Source organism: Lycium barbarum, chromosome 5 (assembly GCF_019175385.1).
Source record: "Lycium barbarum isolate Lr01 chromosome 5, ASM1917538v2, whole genome shotgun sequence".
Lineage (NCBI taxonomy): Eukaryota > Viridiplantae > Streptophyta > Magnoliopsida > Solanales > Solanaceae > Lycium > Lycium barbarum.
This window is the reverse complement of record NC_083341.1, coordinates 9,198,367-9,216,767: the sequence shown is the minus strand read 5'-3', so window position 1 is coordinate 9,216,767 and position 18,401 is coordinate 9,198,367. Positions and strand designations below refer to the sequence as shown.

General features: G+C 31.1%; 1 protein-coding gene across 2 annotated transcripts; it reads right to left on the bottom strand.

Annotated features, from left to right (window-relative positions):
* Nucleotides 1–6,878: 6,878 nt before the first annotated feature.
* On the bottom strand, nucleotides 6,879–10,438 carry LOC132640372 (uncharacterized). 2 transcript variants are annotated; one of them, XR_009582212.1, is made up of 4 exons: nucleotides 9,801–10,438; nucleotides 9,030–9,307; nucleotides 7,832–7,988; nucleotides 6,879–7,118 (listed from the first exon to the last, which is right to left on the bottom strand). XR_009582212.1 is itself a non-coding variant. In XM_060356950.1 (3 exons), exons 1-3 carry the CDS (start codon nucleotides 10,075–10,077, stop codon nucleotides 7,887–7,889), a joined length of 657 nt encoding a protein of 218 aa, XP_060212933.1. In that variant the 5' UTR covers nucleotides 10,078–10,438; the 3' UTR covers nucleotides 6,879–7,886. The 2 variants fall into 2 exon arrangements, 1 of the variants encoding a protein (XP_060212933.1); XM_060356950.1 differs by having other exon boundaries at nucleotides 6,879–7,988.
* Nucleotides 10,439–18,401: the final 7,963 nt, after the last annotated feature.

Below are 18,401 nucleotides of genomic sequence, written 5' to 3'. Positions count from 1 at the left end.
CTATGCGTTTGAAATCATTTATTTTTTAAACTATGTATCCAATTTGGTTGGGGGAATATAAATTTAACAAGCATAAATACGTGGCTGATTGGTGATCCTTACACGTAATTAATAGAACATAGTAAATTAGTACCAGGCTAAGACTTAACTGGACAAAAAAAACAATATTCTTTTCCTGACAAATAATAATTTAAGTACTTGTCGAATGAATAGTTTGCAGGTGTGGATTCCATAGCGATGACTTGCAGCTGTATAGGTTCGGTCATACTAGCTAAATACTCATTTTTCAATACTTCCTTAAATTTTGTGTGCAATCAAACTAATTAAAGATTAGAGAAAATTAAGCTAGATGTCCGTTCGGACATCTTAGTTTGCCAAAATTAGCCCAATAATAAACTTTTTACCCCAATTAATCCTTCGGCAATCTAGTTTTGCATTCAACTGATTTGGGTCAAGATTTTCAGCATCACAAATGTCGCTGAAGTAATCACCGCGAACAGCGGATTCCCCTCTGTGACAGTTTATGCAGTCGCCCGTAATGTCATTCGTCCGGTGTCGCTCTCCGCGATATCGGCATCTTCGAAAGATGTAAAGCTCGGCTTTTGATGACTGGGAGATGGCCGGCGGAGAGGACATGAGGTGCTTGACGAATTGTCACACTGGAATTCGACCTATCTGTTGAGCTCCTGTTTTGATTTGCTTTGTGATGTTAGGCGTCTCAATGTTTTGCTGCTATATGAAAACTATAATTCCTGATATTTGGGAGGGTAAATGACCCCTCTTATTTGTACATATTGCACTAAATATGTTGTGCACATGAGGTGCTCGACGAATTCTCTCTATAGCGAGTCTTTTGTATTTGACGATCTTCTTCGTCGAAGCTCTTCTAATGGGTTTTGCTATCACTTTGTTTCAGGGGCGGACCCAATAATAATTTACAGGAATTATGTTTTATTCACACTTCGAATAGCAGTTTTATTAATATAACATTTTTATATCATTTTTTTTTTTTAATATCGACACTGCTTACAAAAAGTCCTGCGTATGCCACTGCTTTGTTTCATAGTTTGTTAGGATTCATATTTGGCATATAGTATATGTAATATTTATATAAAATTATACAGAACAAATACATTAACTTTACACTGCAATTTAAGTGGGTTTCGTGTGTTTATACATGATTATACAAAGCTTATACTGCTTATACATTATATATACAGAGTATATGTAATCTATATATAGCTATACAGAACAGATACATTATCTATATACCGATGATATAGTGGGCTACATCTGCTGCAAACTAGTTGTCTGGGCTGTATAGCTATACAGAACAGATTCATTATCTTTACACCAATGATATAATGTGCTACATCGGCTACAAATTACATGTCTGGGCTGTATATATCAGTTATTTCCCATGTTTTAATCTCGTGAAGCCTATGATCTTCGAAGTGTGGAGCGGATGATGTATATTACAAACTCCTGGGCTAAACCTCCAAAAACTTTGAGATTGTTGGGCCAGGTGCACCTTGAGACAAATGAAGAAATTGAATGGGTTGTTCTTCAAATGGGCTGGTCTTTCATCCTTGCCCTTCCAAATTGAACTAATGCGTAGCAGACGTAAGTTTGTAAGGCGCAAAGTATAACTTGTAAGATATTATGATGTGAAAATATAAGGAAAAATGACACAAATGGTCATTCGGCCCATATTATTGACAACCAAATGGCCTAAGAAGCTTAAAAGACATTTTTTAGCCTTTTAAAAATCATTTCATTTTGTAGCCTTTTTTCAACTAATTTCAGCATATGTATAGAAACTGTATCATTGTTGTATAGAAAATGCATCGTACTTATATAGAAATTGTATCATTGTTGTATTTATGTTTAATAAGTATAATCAACATATACGTAATAATTATAAAAATATTATACAATTATTATACATGTTTTGGAATATTTTTGAAGGCTCAATCAACGTATACTTACTAATTATACATATTATACATGTTTTGGGATATTTTTTTAAGGCTCAATATGAATTTTTTTTCGTCGTCCTTTAATGATGACTTTTTGATTTTTTTGTGGCGACTAAAGTCTGATCTTTCTGTAGTAAATGGACTGCTGGGCTAGCGCTTGGCAATAGTTTGGACCGAAGGGCCAACTCGCGGCATTAAGCCCAAACATGGGCCAAACAAGTTTCTAATGGGCATGTAGTGTATATTTCCCAAAATAGATAAACTTATTGCCCGCAAAAAATTATTCCCCCTGTTTCAATTTATGTGAACCTTTTTGAAGTATGAGGGTCAAACTTTATAACTTTGATCATAAATTTTGACATAAATCTTTCAAGTTTGTAAAAATTAAAATTATATATTTAGAAACCACATAAGTACTGTATTTATAATTCAAATAATTTCGAAAAAGTGTAAATAAAACGTGGTCAAAGAATCACGTCATAGATTCTCCAAATAATAATAGGTTCACATAAATTGAAACAGAGGGAGTATTTGTTGTGAGGGCCAAAAAATAAGGACCAGTAAAAAATAGGGACAATAGTGCAAATGACGCCGAGACAATCTAGCTCAACCTTCCTTTTCTTTTGGGCCGGTTAATTTTTGTGCTTTATCAGAGTCCTTTGTTTGAACTATAAATCAACGGGCAATTTGCAGGATTATCCTTCGCTAGGGGTGGTCTTTAATTTTATCCCTCAAATTGGTGGTCTTTAACTTTTTCCTCTCGATAAATATCCCTTGGTTTTGGGTTTAAACACCTGCTCAATCAAAAAAAAATTTAAAAAAATTCGCCAGGCTGAGTAACACAGAATTTGCATGGATAGAATTTTACAAAATTCTGAAGAAAAATTCTCCCTTGCGAATCCAAACATCTGCATTGTGATTTTTTTTTTACTGAGCTGGAGTTCGACCCCACAACCTCGGGGTATTAGGCGAAGGACAAAATTTAAAGACCACCAATTTGAATGACAAAAATTAAAGACCACCACAAATGAAGGGCAATCCGAGCAAAAAAATGTAAATCAACAGTTCCCACACCCCCAAAATCCATCCCCAAATGGGAACATATTTATTTAATCTACTTTATGTTATATAACCAGGTGCAAAGCTACTATCAAAGAAAACAACAATATTAACTGCACTTTAACTCCAAACTAATTCCAGGGGCTATGAGTTGTTCACATAAGCGCTTTTGGTTCTATAGATTATTCTATCAATTCTTTAAAAAGGAAAGGAAGGAAGATTAGACAAAACGTAATAAAATTCTTTACATTTTTTTATAGACATAAATATCTCTAAATAATTTTAGGAAAATATATATCAATTTTTTAGTTTCTTACCCAATAATCGGTATCGGCATTAGAGTCTGACTAAATTCGGATTGCGCGTTGTAGGGTCATTTTGGGGGCAGCGCTTCCAATAGATTTTTTTTCCATTTCCAGAGCTCAAACCTTAGATCTCTGGTTAAAGGTGGAGGAACACCAGCCGTCCCACCACAAACCATGTTGGTCTTAATCTCACATTTGCTCTAGGTAACTTCATTTCACATTGATAGGTACGTATTTTCGTATCGCCCAACACTCTAGCTACCATAGCATTCCTCTACTCATTCTCATAATCTAGTTCTATGTAGACGTCTTTATCTATCATAAGATTCTTCTAGAACACTCAGCCCAGCTATACTTGAATTGTCAGATATTTTTAGAGTAACAGTTCATCTAACCTCACTTCAAGTTTATTCTTAAGATGGAGGCTAAATTTATAGTGCACCTGTTCTTTCTTAAATTTCTTCTACTTATATCTTAGTCTTTAATTACTCTCCGTAGTGTTTCTTTTAGTTTTGTATTTTCAATTGATCTCATAGCTAGTTTAGTAAATTGACTCAATATCATGTGCACCACGAAAAATGTTCTTTTATACAAGTAGCTTAAATATTGGACGTAACATCTCTTTTAAATAGGGACGAGTTTCACACTTTTTAGAGATCCTATATGGGAAGGATGTACTTCACAGTCGGACTTTTTTTTTATAACAAATATCCCCTATAACAATACTTTACCATATATTTTCAAATTTTATTTGAAATCGATTTTTCATATTTATATGTTATGGTATATTACTTCATATAGCTATTACCTATAGATTATAGTAGTAGACACTTATACTCCCTTCGTCTCAAATTATCTATCTTGTTTATCTCTTACACACCCCTTATAAAAATACTTTAATTAGGAGAGGTTTTGACTATTTTACCCGTATTTATATCTTAAGATATAATCTCTCTTTATTTAATATTTACTCTATATATGTGTCATCTCTCCATAATTCACGAACCATTACTATTAAAGATAAAATGGGAAAAGAATATTGAATTTTGTCTTGAACTTTTAAAATGATAAATAATTTGCGACAACTATTTTAAGAAAACACGATAGATAATTTGAGGAGGAAGTATATATCTGCCCCCTAAACCACATGTTTCGGACAATATAAGCCACATATAAGCTGAAGATTAATGCCTTCAGCTACTAAAGTACTAGGCAAAATCTTCCTAGAACCCTAATTGATTTGATCTGCAAGTGGTCCAATTTTCTTCATGTGCAAAGGCATCTTGTTATTTTAGGGGTGGAAATAATTAACTTTGAGGTGGGACTTGGACATATTGTAGGTAGTAGTTGCATAATGCTCCAATTAACTACTTCTTGGTGGGGGTGGGGTGGGGTGCGGTGGGAGTACTGGGTATTAAATTTAGGGAAATTACCATAAATAACCGTCCATTCAAAAAATTGTCGACAGAGAATAATATGCACATAATATATGTAGTATATATTATTGTATATTGCTTAGTGGATGTAAATTTTTTTGGCCAACCAGTCAAATGTTCAACTATCCTATTAGTTAGGGGAGATAAAATTAGCCCATGAAAATATGACCCTTGAGTATTGACTTATCAATTTATTAACTCGATCCTTTTTGTCTCGTCTAATTCATTCCATCTAAAAAGTAGATTGATATGTAGCTCAAATTGATTCATGAAAAAACTTGTCCAAATTTTTTAAAAAGAATTCTTTTGTTTGATAAGTTATATATAGACATAATAAAATAAAATGTGGTAATAGTTGGGTGGTCGGCTATGAGCCTATGACCATTGTTTAGTCCATTTTGTTGATGAACCCTTTTCAGCCCAATTGCCCAAGTAACCTTGACCTGACCATTTCTCAAATCAATTCATTTTGATCCGTCCAAAATCAACTCAACACAGTCTTTCGACTTTGCTAGTATTATTTAACTTAGAGGGTCATTATCTTTTTTTTAGATGACTAATTAGTATGATCTGTAAAATTTTATTTTATTGTAATCTATCTTTGTGATCTGTAATTTTGTAAAAGGGCATATCCTGTTTTTTTTTTTTTCAATTCCTAAATATCTCCTTTCTAGAGTATCATATATAGCTAATTAGCTATCACTAGATGTGCAAGTTGGCAATCCTTTATCAACGGTGGGTCGTTAATTATTCTCTCTTAAAGTACAAATATGAAGCTATACAGCCTAGCTCTTCTTAACTTTTGAATTGTCTTGAAAAAAAGGTTCTTAAGGAATTATACAACAAGAGGTGGTTAGTAGATTCTCCCAGTTGGATAAAGTACTAATTATTGATTTCTCAAGGAATTATACAGCAAATTATTGGACTTTTTGTTCATGTTAAAGTAATTGTTATTTCTAATATTTGGATTTTGCTAAACATTTTAAAATCATGCAAGTCTACTATGTTGGTGTATTCGATACTACTTGTTTTAATTATCACGCAGGACAACTAAGGGGGACGTAGATTATTCATATATATTTAGTTATAATTGTATTCGCATTCATGAACCACTTTTAAGTTGTAACACATCCAAAAGACTAAAGTAGGAAACATTTTCTTGCATGGGGGGTTTTTTGCAAGCCATTCAAGATTATGGTCTCATGTTCAAACTTTCCCTCAAGTGTCCAAATTTAGGGTGTATATTTGGTATCAATGAAATATATTATGAAAAACATTTTTCAATAAAGTAAGTAATTTTCTTACTTATTTTCTTACATATAGTAGGAAATATTATCTCAAAAACATTTATATATAATTAAAGCAAACACTATAAGGGTGGAAACAGGAGTCCGCGACTTAAATAGCACAAAAAAAAAATTTGAACCAAACTAGTATAAAAAAAAAAAAAACATAAGTAGTATTCACGCACTAAATTCGTGCGTGAAAGGACCAACCTGCAAAAACACAGTTTTGGTCTTTCACGCACGAATTTCGTGCGTGAATGGGGTCACCAAAAAAAAAAGAGAACATTAGTAATCACGCACTAATTTTGTGCGTTAATGTTGGAGTTTTTTTTTTTTTTTTTTTCGTTACCTTTCCAATCACGTTTTTTTTCATACTTTGCAAAGATTAGTCATGTTTTAAAATCCCAAAATATCAATATTTTATATAAAACTTAATATTTTTTTTTGCGTACAATAATGTCGGCTCATTACATGAAGTCCACCTAAACGTTTGGATCGTCGTTTTAGGGGTTCTAAAGTGCCCCAAAGCAAGTTTTGAAACTTGTAATATTTATAAGGTTTTGATTTAAGTGTTTTATTATATTTGAATGTACAAATTTAAATATTTGATTTAATAATAATTCATCCAATACGAGAGGTCTACTCAACTTGATCTATATTTTAATAAAAAAAGATGAGAGCTTTTTAAGATAAGTTAGGTCGATAAAAGATATCTTTCCATTTTAGCCATGTACCTAATGTAAAAAAACTAATAGATCAAAGTTCAAGACGTCTGATACATAAATAAAAAATAAAAAATAAAATGCTAGATGCTAATCTGTGAAACACAATTGGCATTAAAGTAGAACAAATATCTGTACAAGTTGCTTAAGCGGAGCAATGGGTGCTGAATCATAATGCTCTTGTCCTGTATTACTATCTGCTGACACAGAACACACCACATTTGCACATATACATAATCTTGAGTAGTATATTGTATTTTTTATATATATATTACTATATATAGACTATTTCTCTTGACCAATCAGGCTTCAGATCTCTCCTTTGGATATACTTGCAAAAGCAGAACAGTTGTAAAAGAGTCAGTCAGTTATGTACTATGACTGGAAAGTTTAAAAGAAAAAATTAATTCATAAAAGAGTAAATGAAAAAAATAAAGCAATAATCTGAGTATGAATCTGGTGGCAGCACATGGCCTACGGTACAAAAGAGATTGTTCCGTAAATTTTGTAAGTTGGTCAAACTAATTCATAAGTAGTTTTTGGCTTATTTCAGTGTTTGGTAAACATAAAAATCAGTCCAAAGCATAAGTTGGCCACTCCTGACTTTTGATTTTGATTTGACCAAACCTTTTTACGATATTATCCCTAATATCTTTTGCAATATCCTAAATACTCTTCTTAAAACATACTATTGTTAATTATATCTCAATTTTATTACTGTCATTCGTCCTTGTATGTAAAAAAAACCTTTATATTTATATATTTTCTAAATAGTTTCTAACGACGTTTCGATCATTTCAAAAGAAAAAATGCTTATCTGCATCTTTTTACCAACTAATTGCTTATTATCAGTTTCGACACTTCTATCCAAATACGTAACAAATTCTTTACAAAATTAGTTTCAGACCCTAAAAGTACTTTTCCAGCACTTGATGCTTATCGCCTACTTTTAATCGGTTAGCCTAATCAGGCTTAAAAACTTAGTGCACAGTGGATCAAATAGAATATTTTCAAAATTAAGAAGATGATATGGCAATTAATTACCTGAAACCTGCCCTGTGGAAACTGGATTTGGTCGAAAGAAACCAGAAGAACAATTTCATGTGCATATGGACTCTGTAGATTTGAGTTTAACTTCACTCTTTCTGCTGGGAGTAACTTTAAGATATCTATAAAATGATCCGGTCTTGAATGCTGAGACCTGCATTCATGTAATAATATGATAATTAAAACACAGAAAAATAGAATAAGAAGGCCTAATAAATGAGAGACATGTGTTTTCATTAGCTACATGTGTTTTCATTAGCCCTTAAACATGATTAAGAAATCTGTATATTTAATTCAATTTATCAATTAAGGATAGTAAATCAATATCTAAGTAAAGTATTTCTTCAAACCAAATGTGAACAAATCAAAAGGCACATGGAAGTTGCAATTGGCAAGTGGACAAAAACCACACATTGCTGACTCTTTACAGGTTCCAACAAGTCACAGGCGGAGCCAAGGGCGTAAAGGGGTTTATCCAAATCCTTTTTGCCGGAAAATTATATATATACAAGGTCAAGATTATTTTTATTTACATACAACAGATGTTAAATTTCCTTAGCTTCTTAATATTTTGAATCTCCTTAATGAAACTGCACCGCTATCTCAAGCCTCTCGAAATACAAAGATCAGAATCCTATCACAATTCTATTTTGGAATATAACTATTCAAATTTCGCATGAAAGAGTATACAAGGCAGATGCTTTAAGTCGGATCTAATTTCTATACACTGACAATGAAAAAAGTGTTAACACTTTCAGAGTTCCAGTGTAACTTAACCCGTTGTAGCATGTAATTCTTTTGTTTTTCCTAGATTAATAATTCCAGTTATTATAAACAGTTGCTTGTTATCTTTCAGTTAAAGTGTGTTTTTTTTTTAATTTTTTTTTTTTTGAAACTGGTAAATTTGAAGTTAAAGTGTGATTTTGTAGCATGTCAAGTTGGAACAAGTGTTGTCTTCCTTTCTCAGCACATGGACCCAACCAACTTGTAATTCCATACCCATATTCCTTCTAAATATAATCTTCCTTAGTCCCTACTTTTCAAATTGGTTGTACTATTTCTAGTAAAATAAATCAAGTTGGTGATTCTTTTTAAAAAACCTTGTTGAACTGGCCATGTGAGTCTTCACTCTTGGCATGTACCAAAATTTGCTAAGATCAAGCAGAAAATAAAGGGATATGATAGATTGACTTACAGCTTCAATATCAATTTTGTAAACAAGAAGCTTTCTTCTTTCCCTGCAGCTAATTCGATACGCCACAACTACATGTGCAACGGCTAACGCTAACGAGCATACGAATAACGCCATCTCCATAGCTCGAACGTATCCTCCTCGATCCAAATTCGAACTGTGTGCAAACACATATGAAGCCTTCAAAGATACAAACACCAAAGATGACACTGAACAAATTGTGGCAATTCCCAAATATGGTCCTCTTGATAGCCTTGGTCCATCACATAAGCTATAAACACCTATATCCAAAATCACAAAAATTCAATCTTTTCAGTATTCAACATACCAATTGATCATAACATGTTCGACAAAAATGTCTGAACCAATTTTACTCACTATAAGTAAAACTACAAAAATTACTTTTTTGACACGCTAAATGAACTATGTTTGAATTTTCTCAAAAAATACAAAGAGTTAATCATAAAAAAATACACCTGAACTATCACTTTTTCGTAATTCCTACCTGAACTATCACCATATATATATATATATATTAAAACACACCTAATTGAGTAATCAGGTAGGGAAAGGGAGCAATTGATAGCTGGCCTAATCAGCTTCGAGGTATGTTTTAATACATATACGGTGATAGTTCAGGTAAGAAAAGGGAACAATTGATAATTAGAGTGTGAAAACTCGCGAAAAAGCGATAATTCAGGTGTTTTTTTAACCATTATCTCAAATACAAACGATCGAAATATCAAATGTTGAATTAAAGGTATATATACTTACATAAAATGATGACGGACCTGACGATGGAGATGAGAGGAATATCAATGAGTGAATACCGAAAATCATAATTACTCAGATGAGAAGCAAAAGTTTGAACAGATAGATAAGATGGTGAAATAGAAGCAGATAATAATAGTGAAGGAAGAATTGTATCTGCAATAACAAGAAGAACTGGGGCAGAAAAAAGTAAAAATGAAATCAACATAGAAATCAAGAAAAAAATAGTTTTGACCCATCTCAAAACTCTGGTTTTTTTATCTTCTTTCAAAAAACCCATTTCTATTTTTCTTCTATAAATGGAGAAATTGATTTTTGTTGAGTTTTTGGTGCTGAGAAATGGTGGAAAAAGGGTTTAAAAGAGGAGAATTTGTGGATTACAGAAAAAGTGTTTGATGAATTGTCTGAGAGAAAAATTGGGTAAAGTGACTTGAAATTTACGCGCACAAGGTTCTTTTTGAAAAACCCATCTCTGTTTTTCTTCTATAAATGGATATTTTGATTTTTGGTGAAGAAAAATGGTGGGGAAAGGGCTTAAAAGAAGAGAATTTGTGGATTGAAGGCTAAGTGTTTGATGATTTGACTGAGAGAAGAATTAAGGAAGATGATTTGAAATTTACAAAGGTATCCGTCAAATATAGGAAGCTGCACTAAGGTTCTTATTGTGTCATTAATGTCTGCGCCAAAAAAAAAAAAAATGGGTATCTTATGTGGACTAACGGCAATTACCGAAATAACTTTCTTACCAAAAATCAACTGCTCAATAATTTAGTGCCTATTTTTTTCGTCTCAGTATGAAGAATAATATTATTTACTCAAACCTCAATAGACAGTCAATCCTCTAACGATGTCGTTTGTCGCTATTTTTTGGTTGTTACAGTGAAATATCAAAAAAATTGGTTTAAAAAAAAATTTGATTCTTATAGTGAAATTTTATTATAGGAGATGATTGTTTAGAAAGGTCTAATTGTATCTTTGAATGTGTTTTCTACATAAAAGATAGGTAGTAGCATTCTTATATATAATAATGCAAAATCTAGTTTGACTAGCAAATGGAAAACCTAATTCAATATTATTTTGGCTATAGATTATATTTAGATATATATCAAATAACTTAGAATATCAAACCCTAAATAATTTAGATTCCTACTCCAACTTGAATTAACACTTTTAAATTTTGTGATCTTATTTACATGTTATACCCAAAATACCATTTCAATCCGTAAAGTTTTTTTTTTTTTTTTTGGTTAAATCAGTCCGTAAAGTTAAAATGAAAGTATTGGAGTTAGAATTTATTAAGTGTAAAAAGATGTTTAGTTTAAAACAGTCAAAAAATAACAAAAAATAAAGTAAGACCTAAATATAAACAGCAAGAGATAATATTTGGAGATAGAGTAAAATGAAAAGAATATCACATGAATAGATATTATGAATTATTAATTCGCACATTTTTAAATAATCATATTAGTCAATGTTGGAGGTGGCGTAATGCTTCACTGTTGCAAAGTTCGTGTTCTCTTTTTATTTTATTTTTCTTAATTCATAAGTGATCAGTTGAAATGGAGATGGAAACTTCTGCTACAGGTTTTACCAAATGAATTTAGAATTACAAAATTGGAGAAAAATAGAATCACAGCATGTTGAATCACAAAATTTAAATAAATATTCTGACATTTGTCATATATCTAAGTTTCTTGGAAATAGAATATGTGCAAATCGCTTTACCAAGTTGACTTTCTCATCTTAAACGTGTGATTTTTGCATGTTTACTTTTAAAAGTCTAAACAAAAATTGCTTCAGTTCTCTCTAGAAACCTCTCGTTCTGACCTTGGGAAAAAATCAATATACAAAAGATCATAATTTCGATCGTAGCATCACAAGTTTGAATCACATTCAATTTTTTTCTTTCCTTTGGTAACCCTACAATAAAGTTCATTATTCCCTATTTATTATTTAATTTCCTCACAACTAATAATTATCTTTCAGAATATTAGGCCTAATTACCTACCCTTCGTGAATCTTGAATTATTTGAAGAGAAATCATTTAAGTAAGGAAATCAGTTGCTCTTGTACGGTTGTACCTATCAAAAGAGATAATCCCCATTCTATGGTGTTGCTTTTTCTAAATTTCAATATTTGTATAGATGCTAGAACCTCCAATAGTAGATATTCGTTGGTGAATTAGCACCAATTATAACTTTTTTTTAGGTCAAAATTAAATTGAAAGCTTGTTGACGAAGATATAAAGTCATAATTATGTCAATAAGATCTTAACCGCTAATTTGTTTATTTGTGACAAAAAGGTCTTCAACTCAAATTTTAACTTTATACTATACGTAGCTATTTTGGTATTTATTCTGTTAACTTAATTTATTGTGTAAATTGCACTATAATTGGTTTCTGAAAAGGGGAAAAAGGAGGGGGTGGGGGGCGGACTTCAAATTAAGTCATGAATGGAACATGTGTTAATAATGCTTCAATTTAAGGTGATTATTAATGTTGTAATACTAATAGCCGTCAACAAATTGTGAATTATTAATTTCAACCTATATATTAATTTCGAACCAACTGTGAGAACTCACAATTCAAGCTCAACTATCAAAATATTGTTAGCTTTGATACGATTTTTCCAAGTCACCTCAAATATTCTAGACCTCACGGTTTTGTTCTCTTAGATTTAAACTTGAAATAGGCCTCAACATTTGAATCCTAAATACATCCTTATTATAAAGCTCCTATTTCTCTTCATGAGCTATTACAATTGCCATACGAAAATATTTTTAAATACTATGTCCCATGATACTAGAAAGAAGAAAGGAAAAGACAAAGAATTGGTCGGTTTCTTTTGCCCTTTTGTGGGATAAACTCAAACACAAGAAATTCTATAACATGTAAAATTAACATAGTATGTGCCTTTGATTGGGGAAATTTGTGTGTTTATCACAAGGGTTGCTAATCTAGTTCTATGAATCTTGCAGGCATGGCCAGCCGCAAATATATTGGAATAGATGAAATAATTGGACCAACTGAAATTTAAAACCGAAAATTGTCTTCATTCAAAACTTATGGTGAATAGATTATTCTTAATTAACTAGATTGATTGGATATTACAATAATGGTTTTTCGTCTTGGAATTTGAATGACACCATGTGGTCACATGTAAATTGGTTCTTCCAAATCTTTCGTCTGGTTTGCTTTTTTAAATTATATTTAGATTTCATAGTTTAATTTATTCACAGTTGGATTTTGCGATCAGTGTTAAGACTTAAGATGTTTGGTATTGAGACATTGCTGTCAAACTATTTGGAGATTAATATGGTCATTATGTATGTTGTATACGTGGATCGTGGGGAAAAATGTCACTACTAGTGCACATTGAACTAGAGCTTTTTTTTTTTTTTTCGATTGAGATGGAAGTAGTACATTATAGTTCTATCCGCGAGGAGGGGAGGGGGTTTGAATTTCATTATACGAGATGTGGTAAAAAGATTTATTCAACAAGATATGTCTGCCTATCGAGATTTATGGTTCTCTCGAACCAATCAAAACCTAGGCCATCTGGGTTCGATACTTGCTTTGGAGTTCGATATCCAGATCTGCGCCTTATAAGGTCCATTAAATAAAAAAAAAATCATATCAATATTTTTTTTCATTCCTAAGATTAAAACCTGAAACCTCTGATTAAGAGTGAATGAATTATATGCGTCTAACTACACCCTTAATGATAAATTGCACTAAAGGTTACTTTTGAATTAAGTACGACTTCAATCCTCTATTACATGAAAAAAAGAATCGTACTTAAAAAGAAAAGAATAATAACTAGAGATGGTAATGGGTGGAACATAAGAAATACTCTCCTCTAATATATGGTGATACACTTATACATACATTTACCAAAGAGGAAGTTACATAGTCGACCTTTCAGCTAAAAATATTTACATTCGCTAGTCGATATATATAAATTATATATTAATATTTCGTGTATTATGTATTTGTCGACTATTTTCTTGGATAGGCGGCTATCTAAGTTAATTTCCATCCATAAAAACAATAATTACGGGTTCGGATTACCTCTGGCACATATCCTCCAATATTTTTTCAATGGAGCTTTGAATTAAAGCCATGTCTTTATCTAACGATTTAGACTGAATTGCATTTCTTCTTTTTCTTTTTCTTTACATTTTCTTTTTTATTGCGATCTTGTGCAGTAGTTGAGAATTAAACATAGATGTATGTACGTAAAAGGATAATGGTATACTGCAACACGTAAATCAGATAATTTGGCAATTATGGAAAGCAAAATAAGACTTTTACGCCTTGCCAAGGGAAACAAGAAAGAAATTTCTTTACAGGCTAAGGTTTGAAACAGAAGTTAAATAAGGACAAATAATGTTTTTTCGTGACTGGGCTTCTAGAACGCAATACTTCTAGATAGAGGAAACTTTTCCTAATACTACTCCCTCCAATCCTTTTTATTTGTTTTTTAGCATGTTTTATTTTGTATAAAGTTATTCTTTTTTTTTTCAAAATCAAGAAGGTATTAATTTCTTTTGCGAAGTTATTCTTGCTAATAAATGATCTAAATAAATGTCCAAAAAATCTTTACAATTTTCTATGAGTAAATATGAGAAGAGAAAACGGTTAATATAGTCAAAAGAACTTCAGTAAATATTATATCTGAACTCATAATTTTAAAAATATAATAAGTTTGATACTAAATATTTAAAAGTTGAATTCATCAAATTAGAATCTTAGATTCATCTCTAATCATGCAACATGCTTTAACTACCTCTTCTTGAGAGAGCTATATATTGTATATAATGCCTTGATTGAGGTTGCACATCCTCAGAATACGAATAATTTAATCAATGAATGCATTTTATCAAATCAAAATAATTCCTTAAAAGAGAACAATATATTGATTCAACCAACTGAATAGGTCATTTGACTGTGGAAATACGCATACTTCATTAGCCTTTCTCAACTATTGAAGCATTCCGTCCTATATTATATGACATTTTAATTTTGAGAGCATTATTTTATAACTTATACGACTTACAAGAATGCAATTTCTTTGTATTAAAAAAAATGATATTCAGCCAGATATCGATATATAAACTAACTTAATAATGAGGACGCCGCATGGTGCATTAATGCATTAAAGAAGCACTCTATTTGAGTGAGTAAAGTCTACAATTCTACACCACATGAAAGATAGTCGTTGACATTTGCAGATAGCAAATCTGACGATTATTTGTTTCATTAATGTAGTGATAAAATTATTTTAAATAGTCAACACATCAAATGTATAAAATTCAAACAAAAGATCAACACATTAAATATAAAATCCTAACAAAAAAAATACTTTTTGTAGTTTTACTTTAGAGAGGAAAACTCTGAATCTCTTGACCACATAAATTTTAGAAAGAATTCATATCCAACCAGTAAGGGAGCAAATTAAAGATCCCAATTACTAGGTTACTAGAGAGAACTAGAGAAATAAAATAAAATAAATAAATAAATAAATAAATAAATAAGTAAATAAAAAGGACTTTTCCTACCTGCTCGAGAAGGTTTATGAAGAGAGATAAAACTAAAATTGACTTTTCTAGAAGGAGGTTGGGAAGTATTTCAATTTTCAAACCAATAGAAATGTGGGTTTACAACGTTTTGACCTGTTTCAGTTTAAATAGTTGGGGTCGATTATATTTCTTCAATTATATTCGCCTCACATCAATATATTATTACACAAGAAAAAAAAAGTACCACTATAAATTTTCTATATTATTTGTTGGCATAAAAATTTTCGTAGGATTAAAAGACTCCTAAAAACTATATATAGGAACTACTGTAAACTTACTAAATGACTAAAATATATATTCTCAAATAATTGATGTTATTGCTTATATAAAAATTTCTTTCATGTTGCATTTTTCTTGAATTATGCATTTATTTAAAAGATTGTAGGTTTTTCAAAGTAATCTTCTTAGTTAAATTTATTTCATTTTCTTTTTAATATTTTTGCTCACTCATTATAGTCGTCTCACACTTAACGGAAACAACTTCTCTACCTTTTAAAGTAGGAATCAAGTCTGCGTGCACTCTATTTTTTTCATACCCCACTTATAAAATTAAGCTGGGTATGTTATTGTTATATTATAGTTTCGCACTTTCGAACTGGTGGAATCAGTGCATATGGAAGCTTTACATTTTTATATTATTGAAAATATTGACACATTGTCCGTCCAAGGGCTGCTCCGAGTATGAATTGCCACATGTTACATGTCGGCCTTCCAGAATGAAGCTTGTGAATTTGATCCATCTTTCCAACTCGTTGACGAGAAAGCGAAAGGCTGTTACGTACGCAGACATTCCAAAGGTTGATGAAAACTTATTTAACCCTCAAATTTGAGAAACTTCAAATACATACTACTTCCTCCGTCTTATAATAAGTATCATCCTAGCGAAATTTTTTTATCCCATAATAAGTGTCATCTTAGGAAATCAAGACATAAATTAACTAGTTTTTTTCAATTCTATCCTTAGACAATAAAGTAACATCTAAATGATAATTGAAAAAGCCACATAGTATTTTGGTATGGTTGGATTCCCAATGTCAAAAGGTATACTTCTTGTGCATGCTCTAATCAAAAGGTAAACGTAATTTATTTTTATTATAAAGGGGTAATTTGATAAACTTCACATTACATTATTGGTTTCTTAATATGCGTATTTTTTGTTAAGGTGACACTTATTATGGGACGGAGGGAGTATTACTTTTCCCGTCTCAATTTAGATGTCTTGCTTTTCTTTTTGATCTATAAAAAAAGAGTATATCTTTCTATATTTAGTAAATTGACAATTCAAACATGGTACATGACAAGTTATATATTATAACCATAAGATCAACGTACATTTTAACACATTATATACATTTTTAATTTAGGACTATAAGCTGATTCAAAAATCTCTCTTTATTTCTTAAACTTCATGCCTAGCAAGACACTTAAAACGAGATGGAGGGAGTGCTGAGGTTTTTAAGCTTTTCAGAGTGTTTGAAAATCTAATTTAGGAATCCTCAAAAAAAAAAAAAAGTAAGATATTTTTGCAAAAAAAACAACTCACCAGACAAACATTTTTTCCAAAAAAAATGATAAATTGTCATTTATTAGGTTTCGTTAAAACAAATGCCATATTCTAAAGTCCCGCTTTTTCAATACTCCCTTCCTCCTAGTTTATGCATCATAGTTTTTTTTTAATCTATCTCAAAAAAGAAGATCGTGCTTTTTTAATTTATTTTAAAATAATTTAACTTTAAACTTCTTATTTTACCCTTAATCAGATAGTCTATAACTATAAAAGTGTTTATGTTTTGCGTTGGATCACAAGTTTTTTTTTTTGTAATTCTTTCTTAAATTTTATGATCAGTCACACACTGACACATAAATTGGGACAGACAGGACCATGAAATACGCCAAAAAGACTCCTAGTTAAGGTTGTCTAAAGGCATGAAACGATTGGCATGCGTGAGTTTGTTTATACGTACATCTTAACTTGCCTTTTGTAAAATTCGTCGTTGGTCATGCTGGAATTTTTACTAAATACGATTATTGAGTAATGCTTATGATGACGATTGATCTACAATCACTACTAGAAAACATGGAATTAGCTATTGAATTTGTCGGTAATCCCTAGCTAATCCGACGCTAAATAGCTCCTCGCTAATTGTATTTTCTTATAATTCATAGATAAATGACATGAGCATGGATTTTTTATTGTTTAGCTACGAAATTTTGTCCGTCGCTAATTCCCTGTTTTCTAATAGTGATATATTCAGTTGTTAATTCCAATCTAGCCAGAATAATGCTTGTGATTTCGATTTTTGCCTAGTAAAAATGAACTTAAGTTACATATATTCTGGCAGTGTAGTTATTTGTTTATACTACAAATGAGTTTTAATAGGTGTACTAGTAGCTAGTTAGTTACTATTTTTATCAAATTACCAAATAATCTCTATTAAGAATCTATAGTTAACTAATAAGTGATCTAATTGTGTAAATATTTGTATATCATCAGTACGTAAAATTGGACTCAAATTCAATATAAATCTCTCTTTCCAACTGGTTGACTGAAAATGAATAGTTTAAGCCAAAGGCTGCTATATATGTCATTCAAACCCCATGAAAAATAAGTCTTTCCCTTCTTTTTCCTTCTCGTTGTCTGGTTATTGGCGTGCAACAGATCGAGTTCACTTTTATCAACTAATCCGTGATCCTTTATAGTGTGAATTTTGTGGTAATGACAAAAGCAATGACGCTGTTTCAACCTTTAATTAAAAGTAGGATAAAAAGAGTATTAGGCTTTAGCATATATCTGACGTGAGTGTTTGATTATTTTATTATCTTTGTATATATCCAGAAGTTGATCCAATATCTTTATGTAAAAGTTGTTTTATGATAGCAGTTATTTTAACATAAAGACAGAGAGAATATTTTGAGATTTTTCATTTGGTGAAGATTTTAAATGAAGAAAGTGTATAATTATAACAAGTGTCATGGCTATGTAAAAAGTACTGATGATACAATGCTGCTATAGAAAGCTTTA

Coding starts and splice junctions, on each gene's coding strand:
- LOC132640372 (XM_060356950.1), bottom strand. CDS start 10,077: ATGGGTTTTTTGAAAGAAGATAAAAAAACCAGAGTTTTGAGATGGGTC. Junction 9,308..9,800: donor CAGGTCCGTCATCATTTTAT/GTAAGTATATAT, acceptor TTTTGGATATAG/GTGTTTATAGCTTATGTGAT. Junction 7,989..9,029: donor ACAAAATTGATATTGAAGCT/GTAAGTCAATCT, acceptor ACATGAATGCAG/GTCTCAGCATTCAAGACCGG.